Source organism: Chrysoperla carnea, chromosome 4 (genome assembly GCF_905475395.1).
Source record: "Chrysoperla carnea chromosome 4, inChrCarn1.1, whole genome shotgun sequence".
Classification (NCBI taxonomy): Eukaryota; Metazoa; Arthropoda; class Insecta; order Neuroptera; family Chrysopidae; genus Chrysoperla; species Chrysoperla carnea.
Genome location: NC_058340.1, coordinates 36,668,209 through 36,695,260, shown reverse-complemented (window position 1 = coordinate 36,695,260; position 27,052 = coordinate 36,668,209). Strand labels below are relative to the sequence as shown.

The window sequence follows — 27,052 nt, the reverse complement described above, 5'->3', positions numbered from 1 at the left end:
AACTTAAAAAACGAAAATATTCCAGATCATTTTCAAGACTTGCTATAAATAGAAAATATGCATGAACTTTTTTCGCTTTTATATATAAGAATTTAGAGGAATTTTTTTGAGTCTTAATTCAGAATTGCATTTCATGTGGGCTAAAATACCCTTCAAAATAGCAAAAATTATAAAAATTTATCAAAATAAAAAATTAGCAATGACAGTATCATTGTATTTACACGTAATTCTTTTGACAGGTGTATGAATTTACAATATGATTTCTATAAATATTGAATATGAAAAATAAATTTAATTTTAATTAATTAAAATTATATAGTTTTGCATATGACAGGCTTTGTATAATAATTAACATAAAATAAATCATTACAAAAACTAATTAATTTAAATTCATTTTTCTAAATAAAGTTATTTCATTAAAACTTTTTTTTTATCTCTTTGATTAGATATTCTATAAATATATTAATTAAATCAGACATATCTGTGTCATATTTCTTTCGGTTGTTGCAAAAAAGTGCAAAAATACTACAGAAGTTAAATTAATGAGGGCATTTAATACCGCCAAACCTACTCCTACTTACCTACTTAATTTATGAATGATTTCTTTAGTTAGATAGTTTCCTGATAAGAGCCTTAACTTAATCAAATGAATTGCAACTCCAATGGAACAACCCCGACATTGAAATATGGTCATGTTAAATAGAGTTTTATAAAAACTAATCCATCAAAATCTTTTTACTACTCTTCATCAAAATTTAACTTATTTAAGTCACTTATTACTTTAAAATAGATCAAGATCAAAATTCTATTCAATTTTATGTGCCTGTAGAAGAATTTATAGGGTTTGTTTGAAAATTACAAGACAGTACGAAGAAAAAATGAAGGGAAGTTAGCCGCACTCGAGAGATTGAAAAATGGAATGCATTTAAAAAATCAACTGTTTTTCAATACTTTTGAGATTTATAATTTTTCTAATATGTTCTAATGGCTATGTCGGTATACAAAAAAAAATAGTACAACTTTATTTTCATTAATTTAATACTCGGGCCACTAATATAACATAGTCTATAAATGTCCGTACTAAAAAGGAAATCTTCTGAATAATCAATTAAAGTAATCCACAAACCAACAAATCTCGATCCAAATGCTACATGTAAAATATTAGCATTTGCTATCAACTAATGATATTGGTTACATAAATGACACCTGTGACGTCATTAACAGACTGTACAATACATTTATACTAGCAGCAACGACAATGACATCGGAAATGAATGGGAAGCCATAGATGTGTCGGGCGGTAGATTGAATATATATTGTATCTATAATAATATAGGAGACTTTCTATAGATATAGATAGATAGATAGATAGTCACTCATCACGATATCTCTGGAACTATAAGACCTAGAGACTTGAAATTTGGCAGAAATATTCCTTTTGCCAAGTAGAGGTCAGCTAAGAACGGATTTTACGAAATTCCACCCACAAGGGGGGTTGCGGGGGTATTCATGAGTAAAAAATTCATATTTTTCAATTATGGCTTTTAATAGTTCAAAACTTGGTCAGAATGTTTTAAATTACATTTAGAAATTTTTTTAACCTTCGGAGGGTAGAAAGGTGTAGCGAGAAAGTGGGAAGGAAATATCGAATATTTACAAATATACCTAAGTGGGGTATCAAATAAAGAATAATCTTTTTTTTCATTTGATTGAATGAGAGATAAATGCACCATTTTAAAATTGGTCATATCTTAGTCAATTTTGAAGCTCTCCAAAAAAGGGGATTTGGCTTCTCTGAGAGGTTGTTTTCTGGCACGAAGTTTTAACAACTTAAAATACTACTGTGGCTTGAAATAGGTGGCGATACGTTCCAATAACTTTGGTAATTTTTTGGTCAATTTGTTTTTGTTTAAAAATTTTCCTCTTAATAATAAACAAGCCCTCAAATTTTAGAACCCTTCTATCAAAAATATATAAAATAGGTTAGGTTAGGTTAGAGTAGCTATCCTGGGGTGGGACACACTTAGATCATTGGGTCCGTTTGATACCAAAAAAGGCCCATCCCCAGCCACTACTCCATGAACCGTTTGGAGCTGTTTAAAAACAGCAAGAGAGCTTTGACGTCGATGAACTTTAGGTCGGAGAGGTCGTCAAAGAGAGGCTGGCTCAAGTAAGTCTATCTCCTCATGGGAAGAGCTGGACAGTGATAGAGAAGATGAGACATTGTCTCCTCCACCTCACCACTGTGAAGGATCCTGCAGTAGTCGTGAAACACTACCAGGCCCAGGCACCCAACAAGTGTCCTGTAATAGCCGCAACAACTTTGCGAGCAGAGGCCTTGGATGGAATATATATTTTATTACACTTAGAAATGGAGTGTGAAACTTTATTTTTTTGTACGTGGTATATTATTCGTTGTCTATCTGTTATTATAGATATCATTCCGGAAATAGTTGTTTTTAATAAATAATTTTTTGTATTTATAGATATTTATGTATTTGACATCATTTGAAACATAATATCTTTTTTTTACACTTAATTTTCTACTTCAATAGAGTAGGTAAGATTAAGAAAGAAATTACTATTCATTAGAAATCATTGAGTGTGAATAAAATTTCGGGAAATGAAATTAATTAACAATTGTGTAAGCTGATATTTTTTTATTGACATCATTTCAAACATTCTGGAAATCCTGTTGAATCAAAACTGACAGGTCAATATCTATTTTTTATATCTGTTGAAATCTGTTGAACTTTGGGAAAAAATTAACGAATTATAACTTTTCGCTTTAAAAAACAAATGGAAAAATTTCTTAAATTTTTTCCTCAATTTGTATAAAGAAGTAACTGGGTTGTGATTTGAGATAATTGTGGACATATCGATACATTTCAAATTAATAAAAATATAATGAACTTCAAACCAGTTACTCTTACCTGGGCTTCCACATTACCAAATAAGTTAGGATTTGTACGTTTAGCATTTGTCTTAGAACGAGACACACTTTCATCAAGTGTTTTGTCGAATTTCTTATGCAGGTATATTAGCCGAAACTCGTCGAATCATCTGCAACTCCATGAACCAAAAAAAGCCGCAACTCCTGCTTTAACGTCAGCAAGATTTAATTTGAGAAGTCGTCACAAACAAGCCTACCTGAACTTTCCCACATTTTTTTAGCCAGAACTAGGATGTATCAGAGTATATACGTGTCGTTTTCCTCTTCCTTTTCATCGATTAACGATTTTATAAAAATTTTTCCGAAATATAAAAATTTTATTTTAACTTATAACTTTTTTATTCAAAATTATCTTTTATTCCAAATTTAATTCCATTTTAAAATGTTTTGAATTTACAATAAAGGATTTTTTTTTAATTCAATTCCTATTTAAGGACGTTCATGCGTCAACGATAATATAGCGAAGAAATAAAATTTTAAATGATATTGAATAATTTAAGAAAGAAAAAATGTACTGTTGTCGAATATTTTGGTTCAGTTTTAAGTTTAAAAAGTGACAAAAAGTGAGTTTTAAAATAGGACTAAACGAACAATATAAATAGATATCTCTCGAAAAGTTGCTCAAACTTCATTAACTTTACTTGCAACTCTTAAAAGTTAATAACTATTATCTTAACTATAAAGATTTCATAAAAATTTTCAATACTACTCGTTCAAAATTATTTCAATTTAGAGTGATACCCACCCGCTTCGCTGGATTTAAAAGTAAAGATTGATAAAGATTGCTCTTGCTTATCCCCTTTTTATAACACTTGAAATAATGGAAAGGATTGTTTTACATAGGTAAAATATATGTATGGTTTTCTATTTTTTTAAATGTATAATTATTCATTGAGTATATCAGAAAAGACGGCCGTGAAATATTTTATATTGACTATTTGTATAGAAATCTGTTATTTATGGTAATGTCAAATGACTACTTTTACAGAAATCTGTAATTTAGGGTAATGTCAAATTATTTTAATTTTTAAATTTTTTTATTTTTTATTAATACATTTTTATAAATTATATCTCATGTGTTCTTAAGTATCAGATATATTGCTGTACAGTTTCCTTAAAAACCATTCGTTAATTTTAGCGTGAAAGCGTAACAAACAAACAAACAAACAAATATGCGTACTTTTGGTATTTATAATATATAGAGATTTACACGCTGTTTCGCTATGATACACATAGAGAAATACGGTGGTACATGAACGTCCTTAAAATATCAATTTTTTACACAAATTTACGAAAAAATCCTTTTTACCTTAGATTATGCAAATGAATGTTTATATAAATATTATGAAAATTATTTCCTTGTTAAACAAACACAATTTTGAGGAAAATATTAAATGATAAAGATGTTTAAGAAAATCTTTTTTAGGGTATTCTAAGGCGTCATTGTTATAAATACAATATTCTTTCACAATTTTCGTTTAAATGTATCTCATAGATTTTGTATACAGCGTGTTCTATAGTTGAGTGCAGAACTTATGCTTCCTGAATAAGGTGAGAAAAAAAGAAGGGAATGTTTTTCTTTACCACATTTGAATCTTAGGTCTTATTTACGAAATAGTTAACCTACTCTTATATTAATAAATTAATTACAAATATATTCATCAAAATAAAATTAATCCAATAAAACACTACTTAAACATAGGATTATCATAGTAAGAAGGAGAGACATAAATACGAAATTACTTCAAAAAAATTTATAAAACAAAATCTTATACATCGTATCAACTTGCAACTTCAACACAATATACATAATGTTTTTTATCTGTGAGTCCACTCTCCGTTTCATGCTAAGGTATAAGATGCGCACGATTGGTTGTAATAAACTTGGTTTTTATGGGTTTGTTATATTAATAATATAAGTAGCCAAGTATCATTTTTTTGTAGTAATTTGCATTTAGGTCACTCCTTCAAACTATGATAAAACACATCCTCTGTTTAAGTAGTGTTTTATTGGATGAATTTCATTTTGATGAATATATTTTTTATTAAATTCCTAATATAAGAGTAAGTTAATTTTCCTCGTAAATAAGGCCTCAGATCCAAATTTGGTAAAGAACATTTTCTTCTTTTATTTATCAGCTTATTTAAAAAGCAAAAGTTTTGCAGTCAATTATATTGAACACCCAGTATACAAAGGGTAATGTGAAAAATAGGTCGGTCAAAAGGCGTAGTTTTATTCTTATATATTTTATATGCACATATTATATTAAAAATATCGAAAGGGAACTATTTGGGAAAAAATTTTATGGAATGATTTATTACATTGAATATAAAATATTTAAACATTTTCTTTTAAATTATTCAGTTTTGGAGGGGGAGCTAGAAAAAGTAGAAACCTTGTATTGTATTCTATTTATATTATACTTTGCTAAATTCGCATTTCAATTTAAAATTTTTTTAATGGATTTCAACATGCTGTTTGTTGAAAAGAAAAAATTATGCTTTGCATTAAAAAATATTTCAAACGGAAATTGTTATTGAAAAATTTGTAAACAAATTCCATTGGTAGCAAGTGTACAGTGTCTCTTGTTTTAATTTCGGTATAGTATAGACATTACCCACCATTTTTTTTAGGAAAAATAATTTTTTCATAAGCCCTTCATGTAGTTTTTATGAAACTCATTTTTCATATATTTTTTAGATTGAGAATCCTGTACTACTTAGGATACGTATTTTTAGGTTAGTAAAACTCAGAGGAGACGAAAATAGTTAAAAAAACGAACCTTCGACACAACATTTCTCTATGTTCATAGTATTAGACGATAGCCACGTTGGTAGAAGGTCTAAAAACCTATTTCCAGTAAGAAATTGAGAAATTGCATACACACAAACATTTCAGTTGGTTTTTAATTATGAAAAATTTTCCTCATTTGTAACATCTCAACTTGTCGATATAAATGGTAACATCTTAAAATTGAAATGAATACTATTTATACCACGCGTTGTCAGCAAACGCACATACAATACCTATACATCCAGCACGTAGGTGGTATTGACAATCACATGAGTGCTACCTTATAGTACGTCACTTGCCTATACCATTGCTGTCTTGGCATTACACGAAGGGAAATTTAAAAGAAAAAAATATATACAATTGAAAAATAACAGACATATTTTCAATTTCATGTTTATTAAAGTGAACATAACAAAAAGATAGGTTGAATACCATTCGGAATATAAATTGAAAATAACTTTTTTTTATTATATTTAAAATGTATTTGAAGTTTTGAACACAAGTGTCGAAGGTGCAATTTTATAGATTGAAAATCACATATCCTAACATTTAGATGATTGTATTGGTATTTTTTATCCAATTCGATATTTTAGTTATGGTGTCATAAACTTGATTTTAATTTTTTTGAAACAAAAGGAAACAATTTAAATCTGTAAGAAAAAATTAACTTTGCTCTAGTAATTGGTTTTAACATTCAAAGCTTTGTTCATCAAAATTTTTTGGCGTGGCACTGTAAAGAAAGTAATAAATTTGTCTATGGTTTATTTATAATCGTTTTTCAATCGAAACCAATTGCAATTATTATATTCATCACGGGATACTCAACAAATTTAATCAAAAATTGTTAACTTTAACCCTCCAAAAATATCCTCCAACCCTCTCCCCATCTATAGGTCTGACAGTAAATTATATTTTTTCATTTATAGGTGTTCTATACATGGTACTTTGATTTACATAATAACTTTTCTTGTTTTTTCGAGTTTTCCGCGTTTTTACATGAATGTTACCTATATCTAATTAAATTGAATATCTTTACGATTGAAGAAGGAATAATTAATATAAATAAATGGAGGCTCAGAAAGCGCAAATCAAAGCCCAATGCTGATGGAATTATAGATCCGTTTTTTTATCTATTCCTACTTTATCTTTTTTATTTGCCAATTTAAAAGCTTTCATACTCACAAGAAATCCAGTACTGAATAAACAAGACTGCAAGGCAGAAAATCAAGCACTCCTAGATTTAACCACCTTTTTCATTCCCTTGACTTCATTAACTAGCTCAGAGATTTATTTCGCCTATTAGTTTCTTGCACTTCAATAACTGAACGCTAAACGAAAATCAATTATTCATAAGTCGAAACGAAGTCGAAGAAAACGTAATGTTTTCTTTCATACAACAAAAGTAGACAAAAGCGATTGAAAAAAATGGCAAATTCAAATGAAAACTTGAATAGTAATAACCGCTGGATAGTTAAATATAAACATCTAGAATCAATAGCCAACAGTCAAATCGACACTCGAGTCAATTACATATAATTGCTAATGAGAGGATAGGAAAATCAACGTTTTTTTTATTATTTAAAAGATATTGCAATTTTCAATTTATGCATTCTGTCCAAACATTCAAGAGAATTATTTTATTGATAATTTCCCATTTCAAAGATCACGTTGAATATTTTTTTTATCGCTTTCGTATCTGTTTGTGAAATAAAAATAACAATTTAACAGATAGCTATTATAGTGCTATTAAGTGGCTTCGATCAATGACATTTATGGGGATAATTTTTATTATTTTTATTCCAACACATATATTTTTAATTGGTTTTTTTCACGTGTAATTGAACAAAAAACATAAGTTTTCATAATGTTATTCTGTTTGTTTTGTCTCCTTCTCTTTGCCTCTATATAAAACCACAGAGAAAAATTTTATGTTATGGAATTATTTTCTATGGTCAAATCGATGTAAATTTTACGTCAAAACCTTTAAAAGAAAAACAAATACATGGAAAGCGATCCATCATTTACAAGCTACCAAAAATAAACAAACATTCCAATTTATGGTTGCTTCAAGTTGATAAAACCTCTATTTTCTCTAGTAAATAAAGAAAACTTAAATTGTTTTCTGAGATACTTAAACCTTATTCAAGTAGTTTAGAAGGTATTCACAGCCTATGGCATCAGTTTCCAAATAAAAACAATTTCTATACACTTTTCAGATTTTTGGGATTTAATTTTAATGACAAGAAGCCAACAATATAACTCTTGCTCAATTCTTAGACCATTTGATACGGCTAAAGTAGTAAATATTGCAACAAAAATATTTAAATCGTTCTCTTTACTGCAAATGGAACACATATAGAGGTCATTTGAGTACTTGACATTAGTTTTTTTTTTAATTACCATTATTTTTACTCTACTTTCTAGAGTAGAGAAAATATAGGTACTAATTTATTCTTACAAACATTATACCGTCATCGTTACTACATACAAATTAAATTGTATTTTATACACTGTTTCCTGTTTATTTTTTTAAAATATCATATCTAATGTGCATCATATCTAATTTTTTTTAATATATCAGTGTACCTTAACTTCTTCTAGCTGTTAATTATTTAGATATTTCTCTTTTATTTTTAATTTATATTGACTTCGACAAAAATTCCGTCATAAATCATAACTTTCGTATCGGGACTAAGTACAGAGATAGTCATTTCCAAACTTATACCATTTACTTGGAAAATTCTAGACAAAAAAATAGAGTAATAAACAATTTTAAAATAAAATTGAATACTACTTGGAAACCAGGTTGAAACTACACCCTTTTGTTTTAGACTAACTTCAACTAAAGGGGGGACTATGAACTGATTTCAATTGGATTATATTATTTTGAAAAAAAACATTTTAAACAACTATTAAATTATTTCATTGGTTTTTGTTAAATTCTTCTTTTTTTTAAATTATATTTTTGCAAGAAAACATTAGATTATTAGTAAAAAAAAACAAATTACGTCACAAAAGGAGTGTTTATAATTTAACGTAAACAAACAAAATTATTAAAACTTAAAATACAATTAGTAAAAAAACAAATTACGTCACAAAAGGCGTACTTTGTTTGTTTACGTTAAATTAAAAATACTTCTTTTGTTACGTAATATGTTTTTTTACAAATAATCTAATGTTTTCTTGCAAAAATATAATTAAAAAAAAAAAAAGGATTTAACAAAAACCAATGAAATAATTTAATAGTTGTTTAAAATGTTTTTTCAAAATAATACAATCCAATTGAAATCAGTTCATAATCCCTCCTTTAGTTGAATATTATTAAATGAAATTTACTAATATCTACTGATTATCATTGGCTGCTGGTTATCGAATGATAGTCAGTGAATTTACCAATTTATCAATTTTTGTCATACCTGTAGCGCCCAAATTAGGGCTCAGATCCAAAATTGGTAAATTACTTTTTCCTTTGTCTTGATGAACTTATTCTGTGGGCCAACGATCTGCAGTTAATAACAGAACGCCCTGTATATGAATGGAAATATTTACCCATTACCTATAATTCTGTGGCTGAGTGAAATTGTGCTTGCCACCATAACAAAAAGTTCGAGGTTCAATTAACCACAAAACGTGATTCAATTTTTTCATTGATTATTATTTACAGAAATTATTATCTATCTAAGTCAATGTTTTCAAGTAAAGAGTTTTGTGCTTGATATAAGGATGAAATTTCTTACGCTAGAATACAAAACCATATATCAAAGTTAAAATTTTATTTAATAAAAGTATACAACATATAAATCGCCCTTTTTGAGCAAAGCACACAAAAGTCTTTACGTAGAGTTGATCTGATAGAACATAGACTCACATACTTTATTTTAGAATCCACTCTGTATTTTAAAAATAAATTTTTTAAGGTTTTACCTATATTTTTGCGTTAGAAAATTGCCACTTCCAGGTCGCTATGTAAAAGCTATTCAGAATAAATTCTTTTTATGATATTTATGTAAGAGCTTTATCATATATCATACCCTAAAAAAAGAGATAGATATGTTTATATCCCATCAATCAAGTTTAAAAGTGACATGCAATTCAATTCATTTATAAGAATTTATTCTTAAATTGTAATATAATAATATTGTTTAAGTACTCAAAACATCTTTACAAAATTGAACAAGATAAAAAAACATGTTTTCATGATATTTTTCTAAATAGAAAATACATTTGAATTTTCAATATTTAAATTGAAAAGGTTAGATTTTCGAGTTTTCTTATACATCCACTTCACTAAGGTGCACAGAAATATTTGTGATCAAAATTGGCTTATAAAGGGTGCCTTTCAAAAGTTGGAGCAATGCTCTAACATGTATAATACATTTGAAAATAAATCGATTTATCAAAACTAATCTCAGTACAAATAAGCGCTTAAATTGAATTCCATAGAAGACTTTCCATATTCACATTCATGTCAAAATCATGATTAATTACAATTCATAAGCGTAGAATACGAAGTGCACCAAAATTTTTCTTCGGGCGTTTTCGTTTCTCTTTCGAAAACTTTGACATATGTGTAATAAAACTTACAAGCGATCTTTCTATTTTGGATGCAAAAAAATATTTGTTCAACAACTTAATTGCTTGTTTCTACAATAATACCTACTGATCTTAAGACTAGATTACTCTTATGGCTTACACAAAATTTGAAATCATTAATCATTCGAAGCAATTTCCAAAGAATAATTCACTTTTGAAAAGTCATATCATGAGGAAAATAAATAATTTCCGTTTTCTCCAAATACCGCCATTTATAATTCAAAAATTCTCTCGACGAAATAAAATCATACGATTTCGTTTTAATGAAGGAAAATATAGATTAAACTGCTAAGTAAATTCAAAAAGTTAAAAACCAAAGAACGCATTTATTGACTAAAAATACAAAAGAAGGTTTTAAATATAACGATAAAAGAGTCGATAATGGTTTCTACTTAAATTTTCATAACGAAAACTGAGGTTTAGATTCTAAATTTTCCAATTCCATATAAAAGCTATTAGGTATTTATTGATAAATGTTATTCATTTACAAATGTGTAAAATACACTTAAATTAACTATTTTTGTATTTAATTGAAGATAAGCATAATATTTATTACAGTTACTTACTCAAAATTAAATTAAGTTAATGCACAATTATGTTAAAAGTTTACTACGAAATTGATAAAAATCATTAAAAAAATCTTAAAATACCTTACCAAAAGAATTCAGAAAATAAAAATACAATTATGTAAAAGCTGAGAAATAAACCTTATATCTTCCTTTTATAAAAACCTTTTTGTAACGGCAGCAAAAAATATGCTATAAAAGATGCCATGACCTATATTGCGTTTTTTTTTCTGGAAAATTAAAATTTTTTTGTTCATGTCTCTGAAATTTTTTTAAACGTGGTGCCATTTGTTCCCAAACGGAATCATTCCTACTAAATTAGTAACATTTTATAACCAATTTTCTCCCGAAAACAGAATTGGTTTACTTTCTAAAAAATCTTAATGGCTTGTATAGTCATCGTGTATTTCAATGTATGTGTGAAGTCCATTGAAACACACTCATCAAAATTTTATTTTCCACAGCCCCTGTACTGATTGTAGACTTGTAAAAAGTAGCTATTACATCTATTTTTACGAGACTATACTACAACCGTGTTCCAGATTTGTTTATTTATACTTAACCGATATAATCAATTAAGTTAATTTGATGAAACATTTCTAGTTTATATAAGAAGTTTTTAATATAGTTTAAATTTGCATCCGTTCTCTCTTTCAAATTCATTACAGCTTATTATATTTTTTTCAGCATTATTATGTATAGCTGCCGCTGTACTATTTGCCTTACAATCGGATGATCCAGGATCAAATGGATTTCAAATACGTCGTGGTGAAGGATTTTATATACAAGTGAGTATTGAAATTTTGCTACCGTTTCCAAATAATTATTTGCTTGTTGCTTGTTTGGTTGCTGACATTTTCTTACGGGCAGCACCAAGTTATGTCGTTATTTCCGTTACAAGTTATTACCGTTTACGATCTAAACTGGCTATTAAAGAAACCCGAACATCTTTGTCCAATCTAATGTCAGAACATGATGTCTCCCATCAAACTGTGCTACTTATGTTTAAGCTAATTTTTTATTAGTTAGCTTCAATACGAGATATTTAGCTGTATAGATCAAAATGGCCCACTCTGTATATTTTGTCGAAAATATTACATACTTAAAACTATCAATTGTCCGCCCGCATTTCTTGGCAATTTCAATTTAACAAACAAAGGCTGCCATGTTCACTTATCCCCACTTTTGTTCACAATTTCAAGGGTTATAATTTTTTGGAAATAAAATACATCCTTGTATAGGTTGGTAGTACCTTGCCATAAGTTAAAGAATCTTTTTAATCGATTAAGTGGTTGATTCAAAAAATAAAAGTTTTCAGATGATGTTAACATTCTATAACACTTTAAGAAATTAAAAGCAAATACCTTGTATTTCATCGAAATCTACATACTAAGAACTACAGTTAATATTTATTACAATTTTGCATTTCTATATTTCCGTAACATCTGTCGTGTACAATTTCTTCAATTTTGCATATATTTATTATCCTTATCATTTTTTCCGAGAATACCTAAGTCCTGTATCGTTATATAGAAAATTTATATGATAAAATTTCTTAGAAACAAACGCAATAATATATACAATACCGAACTATTCTTATTATTCGAATAATTTTAATTAAAATGCATTTTCTCTGTCATTTACAGTTACTATGTATAATATTGGATTTCTTCTTGTTTATTTTGGCATTATATGATGTAATATTTACACGTCGACCTGGTGGTGATCCTACACATACTTTACCACCGCCTGGAGTGGATGCTGTCACGTATGGAAATCCTGGATATCGAGAACGAGGCGGTACAAACAATAATGGTATGTGTTTATCATGTGATATAATAATACTCTCAACACAACATAGAAAATCCCTACATGTTTTGTTTTGTTGTTCATACAGTGTACTTGCAAGCTATACAAAATTGCTGCAGTTTTAAAATTCCTAAATATAATTTTAGGCTTCGTTCTTTTCAATTTTATTTTTAACTCCCGGCTAAGAATAGTGCTATAAGTTTAACATATCTATCAGTGCACGTGCCTGTGGCATCGTAGCTTATAACCGAAGGAGTCTATTTTGGTTTTTTTGTTTGTTTGTTTTAAAGTTAATTTGACCGAAAGTGTTCTTACCTTTGTTTCAAGTGCAAGTTTTAGGTTTCCGTAAGCGGAACAACTAGAAAAGAAGCGATGATATTCAAATGGCTTAGTAAATTTTCTTGAAACATAGCTAAGAACACTCTCGTTCAAATCACCTTTCAAAAAAACTCAAAATCGTTTAACCCGTTTAGAAGCTAGATGGGGGGTCCCTATAATTCCATTGGACATGGGTCATTGTAGCCGCTATGTCGCTATATACGTTGTTGTTATAAGTTTTTTTAAGAGTTTGAATAACTAAAAAGAAGTACCATTCATTTCTTTACACAGTGCAAACTCAATGGGCACTCCCAAACAATTTTAGCAAAGGAACGTTTGCCAATTTTTTAATTAGCTATTGGCTCATTATTTTTGATCGGGAATATACACCATCTACCAGAAAGATAAAACATATTGAAATACAGGAAAATAAAAAACTATGTATACGATCTAATCTTATAACATATTTACATAATACATGTAGGATATTTTTTATCTAGACAATTTTATTGTTGATGAGGTTAGACTGTACTGGTCGTATTGTTGTTAACAAGAATCATGCATAGTGTTGAACAATTACCCAATGTTATACACCATTTCTTTCTTGTGGCTATTATAGACACTATGTTTTTTTAGTGGTAAGAAAATCGTTCTGGAAAGTTCATTATTTACTCATTACTATTTCACATTATCTTGTGGTAATACATATGGAGGCCGTGGTTTGAATATGACTCTCTACTTATCGTAAACTTTCCTTTCTTTGCTCATTTAATTGTATTCAAAGGAATAGAATACTATCTAATTTTGACTTTTGGATTCTATTTCTGTACGGCATTTATGTAATTCGCTTCGAATACGTATGCAAAGTAAGTACCCAGCAAAACCGTACATATTTCTGATGTAGCGGTGAGACACCAAGGGATGTAACATTCATATTCTATTCTGTACCCAGCTATACCGCGTAAAACTGACGCCAGGGTGCTTAAACTTACTTTTACAAATAGGAGCATCTTTTTCAACATGATTCTTGATGGGTCCTTTCACCCGATAACTTTATCATACGGGCTTGTAGTCTAATAGTCTTTCCGGACAATTTTAACCCAAAAAAATACAAATATCGACTTCGTTTGTCCATTGGCCGAGTTTCTGTGATATCGGCCCAATATATACGATTTTTCAAAAACAACTCGTCTGATCGTCAAATAAACCTTGTTTTTGTAATTTTTGTGCTGGAATTTTCTTATTCAGTGAGTTTTAAATCAAAATTTTAAAAAAAATTAATACCAATTGATTTAAAAGTTAAAAAAACGGCTTAATATTTAATTATTTGGGAACTGGATAATATTCACTCAATCTATTAAGGTATAATTTATCCCAAGAAATACAAAAATTGACTTATTGACTAATTGACTTGACGTAAAGTATTTTACTAATCGTTGAATCAAACCGATTTTTGTAATCTTTTAATAATCCCTCTGAGCATTATATGATTTATTTTAAAAATTCCGAAACAATATTTTGCTTCAATTCTCTAGACCAACTAAAACTTCTTAATAAAATTTTCTAGGCGCTGGTATATCAATGACAGACGCAAGCGGCAAACCATATGCACATCGTGCTACAGCAGCAGCAAATGGTAGCCTAGCTTCTGTGGACACAACAATGACAACAGCCTCCTCGAATGGTTCAACAGTTGGCTCATCAGTAACACGTTCACCACTCCGGTCGAGTTTAAAGAAACCCAGACCAAAAGAGGGTTTAGGTATACAAAATCCTGGATTCTCCGGAACATCACCAACATTATCCAGAAATGGTAGCACAAAAAAAGTTCGAATACAAACGCATAGTACTGAAGTGTAAAAATTTATACATATAAAAGATTTAATATATTATATAATTATCGATAAAACAATCAGTGATTTTATTAATGGGACAAAAACGAAAGAAAATGGTTGTCAAGTACTTCGATAAACTTGTTGTTATATAATAAATGTGGGTTGCTCGATTGTGTATGTTGTATAAAAAGATGTTTTTTATCACAAAATGGCAGAATATATTTTCAAGATTCCATGACCAATAATAGTTTTATTAATATGTTTGTTAGAAGAGTATTAAATGTCGTTCAAACAATCTTCTTCTCTGTTTGATAAAATGATTATCAATATTGACATGACCTAAAAAATATATCACAAAATCTATTTGTCAACATGAAATATCAATAATTAAAATTATGACGTAATGTGTGTGGAAGACTGCCATAAATTTTAATATTGAGTCAGTTCTACAGTTAAGTAATTTGGGCCAGTTCATTTGTTTGTAAAAATATATTCACGTGAACAGATGTACAATATAAATTGATCAAACGTTAGCGTGTTCAAACAAACAAAACGAATATTATCAATGATTAAATTATAATTTCTTTTTTGTGGCGTGAGAAAACCTAGAGTTAATAGAAACAAAGAGTTACTAAACAGTATAAGAATTTTCAATAAAATCTAGAAATTTCCCCATTGTAGCCAAACTTTTTTGACAATCGATCAAGGACAATAGTGTTGAATTTTCGGCACCACCAAAGAATCGAATAAGGGAAACAAAACCAAACAGCCAAAAAACTTTGAAAGAACTACAAAAATACTATAACAATGATAGTGAAATGATGAATATAATTTGAAATTGCTTTTGATTTCATCTGAAAAATGAAAATAAAATCACATTTTTGTAAGGATGCATTTAAAGATCTCGATGAAGATTTCTATAATCAAACGATTTCGTTTAACGCCATAAAAATGGCTCAATTGTAGATTTCACGAGATTCTTTTCCTAGTCTTATGGTATTGAGATGTACCAAGACCGATACTTATCAAATATTCGACGTACTCTGGAATTACTTGTATTACTTTATACCGATAAATATAGTAAGTCCCCCACGAAAATTGCAAAACCTAGTAAATTACAGTACATTTTCTATTTAAAGAATACAATCGTTTCAAAAATTTGTTGTATCACATTATTTTAATTAGCGATCTTGATAGCTAAAGTTTCCATGAGCGGAATAACTATTAATCGGGATAGCTTTTGGTCAATAAGATCGACTGGATAAACTCCTTGTCATTGCTTTAGTAAATACGACGAACTGATTATTAAAATAGGTCTCGTAGAAATTTGGTACTCATCTACATTTTATTCGAAAATTTCGATATTATCGTAATCCTTTTGGTTTAAATAAACCACAATTATGATGGGAATAAATAAAATCATCTCTAAAATATTATAATAATTATTTGAAATGAAATAATTTAAATTTTAGAATAATATTCAAACAATTTACAATCCTACAAAATGTGTGGCTTCATCTTAATGATTATTACATTTTACCCTAAAACTTAATACTTATGTAGGTAGTAAATAAATAGATTAAGTATCTTTTTATACCTAACAGATAGTAAATAATTGTTAAAAAGGTAGTATGCATTAGTCGAACTATAAGTAAGCCATTAAAAAAGGTCAAGGGATTAAGAGATTTCAATTTAACTCCATAGTAAAAAAAGAGAAGGCAAGTAGAATCATTTATATCCGCACCTAAAAACGTCGTAAAATAATTTACAAAGCAAAAATATACCACTCGGGTTGAATATAAAATTTGAAGCCCTTCAAGATAAAGAAGAGGTAAAAAAACAGTTAAGCCAATTATATTCAAATACCCCGCTTTTTCAAATTAACCCAGGCGAAAATAACCAGACCAACTTGGTTTGAATAAGATATTCAATCTGATTTGTCCAATCAGATTTTAGACAATCACTCAAATCAAAGATTACACAGTTTGTCAAAAGAAAATAATTATTTAGCATAAGCAAAGGACATTTTTTTACTGTTTGTTATTTTGTTTCCATAGGATTGGATTCTGTGGCATCATTTTAAAAGCCACATTTGGTCAAAGTGAAAATTTTTTTAAGAATATCTTTCTTTTCAATCGCCATTTTTGATCAGAGCATTAAAATCTGTTGGGATTATCGTTTGGAATATCTTGGCAGTTTTATCGTATATAGTAATAATAAGACTTCTGAATGCGAACTTTTCATACTGCCAACAATTTTACTATTATGAAAATGTGGGTGTAAATAATATGTAATAGCTAGCTTGATACCCGCCCGCTTCACAGGGCTTAAAAGTAAAAATCACCGCTTTAAAGCCTCGACTTCTCTTTATCTCACTTATCCCCATTCCATAACACTCGAAGGAACTGTTTTACACAGCTAAAATATTTGCAAAATTTTCAATTTTATTTTTAAGTTTTTAATTTATTTTTTTTATTTTTCTTTAAATATATTTTTGTAAACTATAGTTCATTTGTTATTCTGATGTATGAACTATATTGTTCTACAGTTTCATTCAAATCCATTAGCTAGTTTTTGTGTGGAAGCATAACAAACAAACAAACAAACAAACAGACATCCTTACTTTCACATTTATAATATATAGTGAATAATTAATTATAAAATACATAAATTATCGTGTCCAACTGTTATTTCATGTACCTACTAGACTTTGCATTATAATGACAATTGAAATAATATTTGTATATACATTTTCAATTAATATATGTTAATTAAAATATTTTAATTATATTTTTTGGTTTGGAATTTTGTTTTCATAAATTAATTATTATTATAATATTCATAAATATTTGTCTGTGGTCAAATCAATCGTCAACAAATGAGAAGTCAATAATCAAAATTTGATGATTTACATTTAAAAAAATTCGTGAGTTCCATAACTACGGGCTTCTGCTTTTAATTGAAAGGAAATTTTTTTTTTCGTAATTATTGAACTCTTTAATAAATTCATTAACCTATTTTCATTCAACCCGATCGTTCAATTCGCAGGGACTGTAGAGGAACGTACAGTAAAAAAATCCTCGATGTGTTGATTTTTGAATTATGAATAGATTTATAATTTTTGGTAAAAATAAGCTTGCTTTTGATTTTTTGCTAGTAAAAAGAAATATTACTTTCGAACTTACTTTTCATCTGAAAAATGAAAATAAGTTAAATCGTGGAATATATATATAATAGAGATTGAAGAAAGATATATTTTAATTACCTTGGATTTGAGTTTGACCTTTTAGGCAATTTAATTACCATCTCATATTAATAACTGATAAGAGGTAAAGAAAAAACACTGAGACTTGGTCAAACTTTTTTCGAAAAATGAGAAAAATAAAAATTATCAAGTCTGTTTTTAAAATAGTTTATCGAAAAAGTTTTATTTGACGTCATAAAGAAGATAAAAAGTAAATTTCTACGAAAACTAGAAAAATTCTGCCGTTGTGTGATAAAAACAATATTTAAAAAATTTGTATGTTTAAATGTGATTTAGATCTCGTTTTAAAAAAAAATTATATTTGTATTTGTGTGATAATTATTGCAGGAATATATATAAAAAATATATATTATTATTATATAATTTGTATTGTATATATTATATAAAGTATCAAGAAAATAGAAATATATATTATATATAAAATGTATTTATATATAAATACAGAATTTAGGTGATGGAAATTATTGAATATATATTACAAAAATTAAAAATATCTGTTCAAAAAAACATTATTACCATAAATATATAAGTTTTATAAATAAATCAATATTTGTGTATCCTTTTTTTTTTCAATAATGACCAAATGTATTATATTATTAATTTTATTTTTATATTAAAGAAAAATAAAAGCAAAACCATAAGTTGGTTATGAGCCCGGTATACATACCGTGAATATTAAAATAATTTGACACAGGGCAAACTTTTTAGCGAATTGACGAAAGAAATACGCAAAGCCCAAATTTTGAAATTTTTCAAAGTGAAAAGTATTTTTGTATTTTTTGATCAGTTTTAAGCAAAAAGTACTCTTGTTTATCATGCTTAGTTTTCGAAATAAAAATTCTTGGAAAATTAAAAATGCAATTTTAATTTGAATTGGAAGAAAAATGTGTCTTTTTTTTTCAATCTCAGAGGGAATTCGCTTTGCTAACGCAGCTCCTGCGCTACGAATTTTTGCATTTCAATAATGTTTTTCATTAAAACAAAAAAAGTACAGTACCTACAGTAGCACGAGTGATAAATAATTGACTTAAATAAGTTTTTTGAGTCTTCTTTAAAGAGACAGTAACTTTTTTGAAAAATCATCAAAAATTTTCCGCAGTAATAAAAATTCGATGGCTTTACTGGGTTTTCCATATTAACAAATTCGAAAAGCATCAAACTTTCGGAGCCTTATATTGAAGAGGAAATGACGTCATAATTCACAATATTCATTCTGTATACTGGAACATACCCATACATTAATATGCTTGTCAAATTCTTTTTTTTTTTTAGTTTTTTTTTCTAAAAAATTGTTTAACCCATACATTTGTTTTATTTGTTTTTGGAAGATAAATGACCAGTAGTATATATTGAACAATGTAGCGAAAAAAACAACAGAATAATGGATTGGCAAAGAAAAATTATTTAACCCGATCACCTTAGTCAAAATGAGTGGTCAACCTCGGAATCTAACGGATTTCAACTTCAGAACCAAACCTTTATTGGGATAGTACAAATGTTGTCTCAAAAGTCACATATGATCACACCTGCGCGTCCTTAGATATTAAAGGTCAAAGGTCTCGAAAATCAGTTTTTTGTGAATATCTTGTTTCTTGTGCCTCGTATTAACATTTATTATAAAAGTTGTAGAAGCTAAAATTTTCTACAAATTTTGTCTGAATTTTTTTTTTGAATGTTGGACCGTTTTTAAATAGAGGGAGCAGAAGATGATGCGCTCAGCATAACTTACTTCAGTGCTGTATCAATATTTATAAATATAAAGTATTAAGTAAATGTTTCAGTAGTATTTAATCGATAATTAAGTGAAAAAATCGTATAATAGACAATCGTGAATCCCGGTCTATTCTGCGGTTTTTTTCCTTAATTATTCATTAAATACTACATAAATAATTATTAAATACCTTATATTTATAAATAGTGACCCCGCATTGAAGTACGTTAAGCTGAGCACACCATCTTTTGTTCCCTCTATTTCAAAAATGGTTCAACATTCAAAACAAAGTTTCAGAGAAAATTTGTAGAACATTTTATCTTCTAATACTTTTATATAATTTTTAATACGATTTAAAAACTGATTTTCAAGACCTTTGACCTTGAATATCTACGGACGCGCACGCGTGATCATATGTGACTTTTGAGACAACATTTGTACTATCAAAATAAAAGTTTGTACAAATATTCATCTTATTCCGTTAGATTCCGAGGTGAAACCCTAAGATGATTGGAGTAATTTATTTTGTAGGATAATCGATTCTTAATTTGAAAATAAATTGTTTACTTAAATAAATGTGAATTTTTAACACGTAAAATATTTCATACAAATAAAAAAAAAAATTATAAATTATTCAACGTTTGTTACGATCCTTGATCAAATTTCTTCAATTATTGATGATATAAAGGATTTCTAGTTATTTAAGTCCTTTGAAATTGTTTAACATTAAATTTAATTCGTTTCTCGCCATCCAATTTGCTTAAGTGGACTGTTATGCTATTTAAAAATTGAGAGTCGTTTAAATTATTGTTAATATAATTAATAAAATTATTAAAAAAGAAATTTAGGTAAAATTTATTTTTTTAAATTTACGAATTAAAAACAAAATTTTAAATTTAAACACCATTATTGCACATTATATTCGATATTAAGAATTATTCCATATTAGAACCTAAGTGGTCGAGCAGTCTAAGACGATAGACTTTAACCGTTTGTCTATTTAGACTCGGGTTGCGGGTTCGAATCTAGGCAGCGGCAGTGCGAGCAATAATAATTAATAGAATTGATCACATTGTCGTGGCTAGGAGAAGTACCGATTCCACCCACATCATAAAATGTAAATGTATAAATGGATGTAATTTAATTAAGATTAACAAATAGTGATGTGGGTGGCTTCTGTTATAGGCGTATATGCCAGAGAAACGGAGGTTATACATCATTATTTTTATGAAGAATGATTATGAAGTTAATAATTGTTGTGTGCCAATTTGCACTTTTCAAACAAATTTGCTTCCATTTTGAACAAAAAAAAAAAAGTATAAAAAAAAATACTCGAAACTTATTATCACAAAATCTGGTCGATTAAAATTTCCGTCCATTTGAGATTTATGTTTATTTAATTATTAATTAATTTATAATATTATTTTATTTAAAAAAAAAAAAAAAAAAAATGTTGTTTTTAAGTCATTTTCAAATCCGTCCTACTAATTTATTCTTTAGTTAAAATAATGAAATAATGCTTAATTGTGAAAGAAAGTTTAAAATAAGTTATAAATAAAAACTTGTTTATTTACCATTCTGAGAATGGATTTTATTTTTTAATAAATTTTATTGTTGTTATATTTTTTTCTTCTTTAATTTTGCAATAATATTTATTTATTGTGATCTTTTAATTTAGTTCATTATTTTTGAAAACAATATGGCTGATTGTGAAAAAAAAGTAATCAATTTCATTTTATTTTAGAGTTTAACTTTTTGCTATTGTTGCGATTTGGAAGTTCTAAACCAGGCATGAGCAAATCGTACTTAAAGAAGTACGAGACAGAGAGACAACATTTTTTTTCTACCTATCTCATTACTATTAGAGAAGCTGAGATAGGTAGAAGAGTCGTATCACCGTCTCGCTTCCTTCTCTATGAGTAATGCGGACTTGGATAAAGAGGCACACAATAAAGTTTATGACAGATAATAATGTTATAACAATTGTGACTTCGACTTAAAATAACTCGCCCATGCCTGTTCTAAACATAGTTCTACTTGCCAATACCGTCTCCCAGGTCCAGTAATGCTATTTGCTATGATTTATGAGAATAGAATATCTTTCTAAGTTTCACAATAATATGAACTTCAAATTGTCGATAAAGCAAAAGAAAAGAAAATTTTCGTGCGGAATTAAATATTAGTAAACTCCGCCATTTGTTACCGTTATCCTGAAATTTGAAAGTCACTAGCACCACCGTTGGAATACAAGCCTCTAGCGAAAACAATAGCAAATATCACTGCAAAGTAGTTACAAAATCGCTATGCAGATGGCTGTAAAGTTTCCATAGAAACTCCATAAATGCTATTTATTTAAAAAACTACTGCTTTACTGGACTCTTTTAGATTAATTGAGAGCGAAACATACGTGTGTCAATATACGTGGACCAATTATATTGGGCCAAGGAAAATTATTGTGAATTTTTTCGAATTATCTCAATTGTTACTGGATATACATTTATACTCCAAAATTAATGCCAAAGTGAGTTTTTCGTTTGTGATAGATGACGATCGGACTGTTTTCATTACTAATTTTAAACGGGAAGCATCACAATTTCTGAGATTAGATATTTGTAAATTTTTTAACGCCTAGAGAAAGCCTTGATCGGAAAAAAATACATTTCTTGAAATACTTAAAAATGTATGCATATCTGCTGAAACCAGAAAAATCAAAGATCGATACTTCAAATTTTCTTTGATAAAATTAAAGAACGTAAAATTGATAAAATAATTGGATATTCTGTTAAACCTTTTTATCCATAAAATCAAAAACACTTTTCATCAATTTTAAGCGAATATTTCCAACAATAAAATTAAGCTATTCAATTCATTTTCAAGTCAACGCATGGCTGCAAAATAAAAAAAATAAAAGAAATTCGGTTACCAAAATTTCTATATGTAAATTAAAATAACACAATAAATAAATAATTAAATAAAACGATGAAAATTTTAAATTTTTTTCGATATTATTACTTTTAAATTTGTTTATTTTATTTAAATAAATTTTATATTAATTAATTTTTTATTTTTCTGTCAAATAACCTTTATTATTTTGTAAAAAAATTAAATAAATAAAAACAAATAGAATTGCAATGAATTATTATTAAAGTTATAAATGTTTAAGTCAATTTGTATAAATATTATTGTAATAATTCATATATTTAAATAATATATATTCAATTTCATACATCTGGATATCTAATTTGTTTTAATTAATTGGTTCTATTTTAATTACTTATATTATATTGACCTAAATTTATTCTGACAGGTACTACTGCACCTACTTTCAAATGAAAATATAAAATATTCATTTATTTACCTCTGAGTTGAATAAAATATATTATGTACTAGAGTGATACCCAAACGCTTCGCTGGATTTAAAAGTAAAGAAGGAAAAAAATTGCTCACGCTTATCTCCTTTCTATAACACTAGAAATAATGGTAAGAATTGTTTAAAACAGGTAAAATATATGTATGGTTTTCCATTTTTTTAAATGTATATGTATAATAGTAATTATTCATTGAGTATATCAGAGAAGATGGCCGTGAAATACTTTATATTGACTATTTTTACAGAAATCTGTAATTTATGGTAATGTCAAATGTCAAATTAAATTAAATTTTTTAAAATATATATTCATAAATTATAGTTCATGTGTTATTCTTATATATCAGCTATATTGCTGTATAGTTTCATTAAAAACCATTCGCTAGTTTAAGCGTGAAAGCGTAACAAACAAACATGATTACTTTCGCATTTATAATATGTAGAGATTGCTATTATGGAGATGATATTTAAAACAATAGCCTAGTTAAATAATGTGAATGTGGGAGAGTCCGATTTTCACCGATAACCACACATATACAGCGTGTCACATTTAAGATGAAGACACCCTCATATTTTCGTTATTTATAGGAATATCGATTTGAAATTTTTCACAGTCATACAAAAAGATGGGTCACATCTTTTAACCGACTTCAAACAAAAAAGAAGGAGGTTCTCAAGTTGACTGTATTTTTATACCATGTACATATGTAATATATATCAAAATATACTAAATTTAGTCCCAAGTTTGTAACGCTTAAAAATATTGATGCTACGATAAAAATTTTGGTATAGATGTTCATAAAATCACCTAATTAGTCCATTTTCGGTTGTCTGTCTATCTGTCCGTATGTCCGTCTGCTCGTTTGTCCGCCTGAGAATAAGGTATCTCTAAAACGAAAAGAGATATCAAGCTGAAATTTTTTACAACGTGCTAAGAACGTAAAATGTGAGGTCAAGCTCGTAAATAAGTAACATTGGTCAAGGTCTTGAATCCGTAATAATAGTCTCTACTCAAAATTGTTATAAAGTTTATTGAAATATTCGAATAAATTACACTGTTAAATTATTAATTTGTCCAGTTTTTACATTCCATAACACACTAGTTATAAAATTAAAAATTTTTGTAGCTAGTGTACTATGGAATGTAAAAACTGGACAAATTGATAATTTAATAGTGTTATGCATTCAAATATTTCAACAAACTTGTAAATAATAATGAGTGTGGATCCAAAAAATAAGTAATGAAAAGTTTGTCATGAAAATAGGTTTATGTCTTTAAAAAATATTCTAAGAAACTTTTGCAACTAGTTTTTTTTTCGATATCTCAAACCATCTCTGACGCGGGACAAAATATGACAATTGGCCCTGTTTGCCAACTTGGCCCTGTAGTAGCCTGAGTTTAAAATTCTGATTTCGGTTAAGTATCTTAAAAAGTGTGAACTACCACGCTGTATGACTGTGCAAAATTTCAAATCGATATTCCTATAAATAGCGAAAATATGAAGGTGTAATCATCTTGAATACAAAACACCGTAGGTAATAGTTGTTTTGTATTTTAATAAAATATTACTTACCTTTTGTCAGATTTATCTGACTTTTCTTGATATTTTAAACCCATAAGTTTTTATGTCATAGTTCATTAAAACCTTAAAATTGATTTACTTCAACACCTCATCCGATGTTTTAACGGAAAGATTCAACGCTTTTAATAAAATGAAACTATAATGAATACAATAAATTTTGTTGCAAATATCTTGGATACTGGAAATTGGACTCGTGAAAATTAGAAGATCCCTACAGCATTTATGAAATCTGATAACCTCTTAAAAATAAAAAAACTTGACAAGTAGTCCAATTATATAAGCAAGTCTTTAAAATCGTTTATATTTTGCTACCTACGTTTCTACTACAAGAGGTCAATACATATTCTTTCTATTACTTTGAAATTGATAGATTTCGAAAAATATGAAAAATAAAGCAAAATATTCAGTTTAGAATCTAGAATTTGGCAATGCAATAAACTTCATACAAAAATGATTGATTGCTCAGTCAAACCTTCCACACTTAGGTCTTTAATTATAGGTAATATTATTTGGATAGGAATTTTTAAAACTAGAGAAAATATAGCTCATTGAAAGACAAAATTTATCACCTGTATAATCGATTAAATCGCTTGTAGTGTGCAAATTTTGTAAATTTTCTGTGAAATAAATTTCGTGGGACTCTTGAATATTTTCCGGTCGTGAAGAAAGATAATTTAAACGGAATTGTACAAAAAGATAAATGTAATCGTAAAGAACTTGTGAACCTATAACTATACTCTCCTCCTCACTACTTCTATTGCGAAAAAGGTAAGTCGTAAAATAAATAAAAAATTAAAGAATGCTTCAAGCACAATACGGATAACTTCCCTTAAGTAATTTTATTAATGAAAATCACAGGTTCCAAACAAATGTTTCCATAAAAATCTGAAATTTTGATCTATTGTTAATTGAAAAATCTTACGAAGACATTTCATTTAATAATTAAAATTGAAATTTTAACATGTGGTTGCAAATTTTGAATGAACGCATACATTTTCGATAATGCTGCTTCACCTCCATTAGATTAAAAAGTAAAAAACTTCTTCTATTATTAAATAAATCTCGTACATAACGCTTAAATAGAATTAAAACAATAGTTTGACTGACGAATTTTTTTAAATACCTTAGTACGAGCGCCAAGGCAAGTTTAGACTTGTGGTTGAAATTATTTGTACCTTATTTTCAACTTTGATGATGAATTTTGTTACAACTAACTCCATGAATGTAGACGAAAAATAAGATGAAAATTTTTCAATATCAGCCTCGGTTTTCGAAATATCGAAAGCTAAATTATTAAACAAAATTTTCAATTTTCGATTATTTTGAAAATTACTCCAGATAATTAATTCATCATCAAAATTATATTATTTTTTTTTAATTTGTGTTCCCACTACCGTGCTCTTACATCCTTAATTAGTCGGACACAACGAGTTTTTTTTCGGATTCAATTTTTTCTTAAGATTTAAACTTTAATTTAAATAGGTTTTTATTTTTTAATTTCCACAGTCTAGTTTTGGAGAAATCTATGAAAACATATCATCTATTTATTGTATTCTCATTAGACCAATGTGAAATATGCCTACTTTGTAGTCAATTATTTATTTAAATAATTGGGCAACCTCCCCTCAAGTTTTCAGAATTGATTTAGACTTAGTTCAACTTTATATAAAAAAAAATGATAAAACTACGTCCTTAAATGATAAGAAATTTTCTAGATGCTATCTAAATTTAAATAATTAACTTAAAAGTTTTGATTTCTGTTAAAAAAAACTGTAAAATTCAAGTGTTTGTCCGATCAACCTTATCTAAGTATATCTTTTTTATGGAATTAACCCAAAGCTAGACATATCATATACAGATCGGAAATTTATTCTGAAAAAAAATAAAACGTTAAAAGGTGAAAGGGTTGAAAAAATTAAAAAACTTGCGAAATTTTTGATAATACAGTCTTTAATAATTTAAAGAAACGAAAATTTGTTTTTTCTCCCTAAAAATTATTATACACCATTTTCAAAATTAATCATAATTTGTTTTTTATTTTTTGACTAGAAAACATTTCATTTACTTTTTTTTGTTCACTTTTTTTTTTAAATTATATCCACTTATAATATAGTTAAAAAAGACCATTAATAATAAATATTTTCATTTACAATAAAATAATAGTTGTGTTAGTTGCGGCGATTCTTTTTTTTTCATCATTAACAAAAACGAAAAAATTTTTTTGTAAATAATTTTTTCACAAGAAAAATAATTATTTT

At 27.7% G+C, this 27,052-nt stretch overlaps 1 protein-coding gene across 1 annotated transcript in view; it reads left to right on the top strand.

The window, feature by feature from the left end:
* Positions 1 to 15,088, top strand: part of LOC123297729 — a 124,308-nt gene extending 109,220 nt beyond the window's left edge. Inside the window, exons 4-6 of the mRNA XM_044879490.1 lie at positions 11,594 to 11,694; positions 12,553 to 12,721; positions 14,601 to 15,088. Coding sequence (XP_044735425.1) covers positions 11,594 to 11,694; positions 12,553 to 12,721; positions 14,601 to 14,893 — 563 coding nt within the window. The 3' untranslated portion in view covers positions 14,894 to 15,088. The remainder of the gene's footprint in view (positions 1 to 11,593; positions 11,695 to 12,552; positions 12,722 to 14,600) is intronic.
* The last annotated feature ends 11,964 nt before the right edge of the window (positions 15,089 to 27,052 follow it).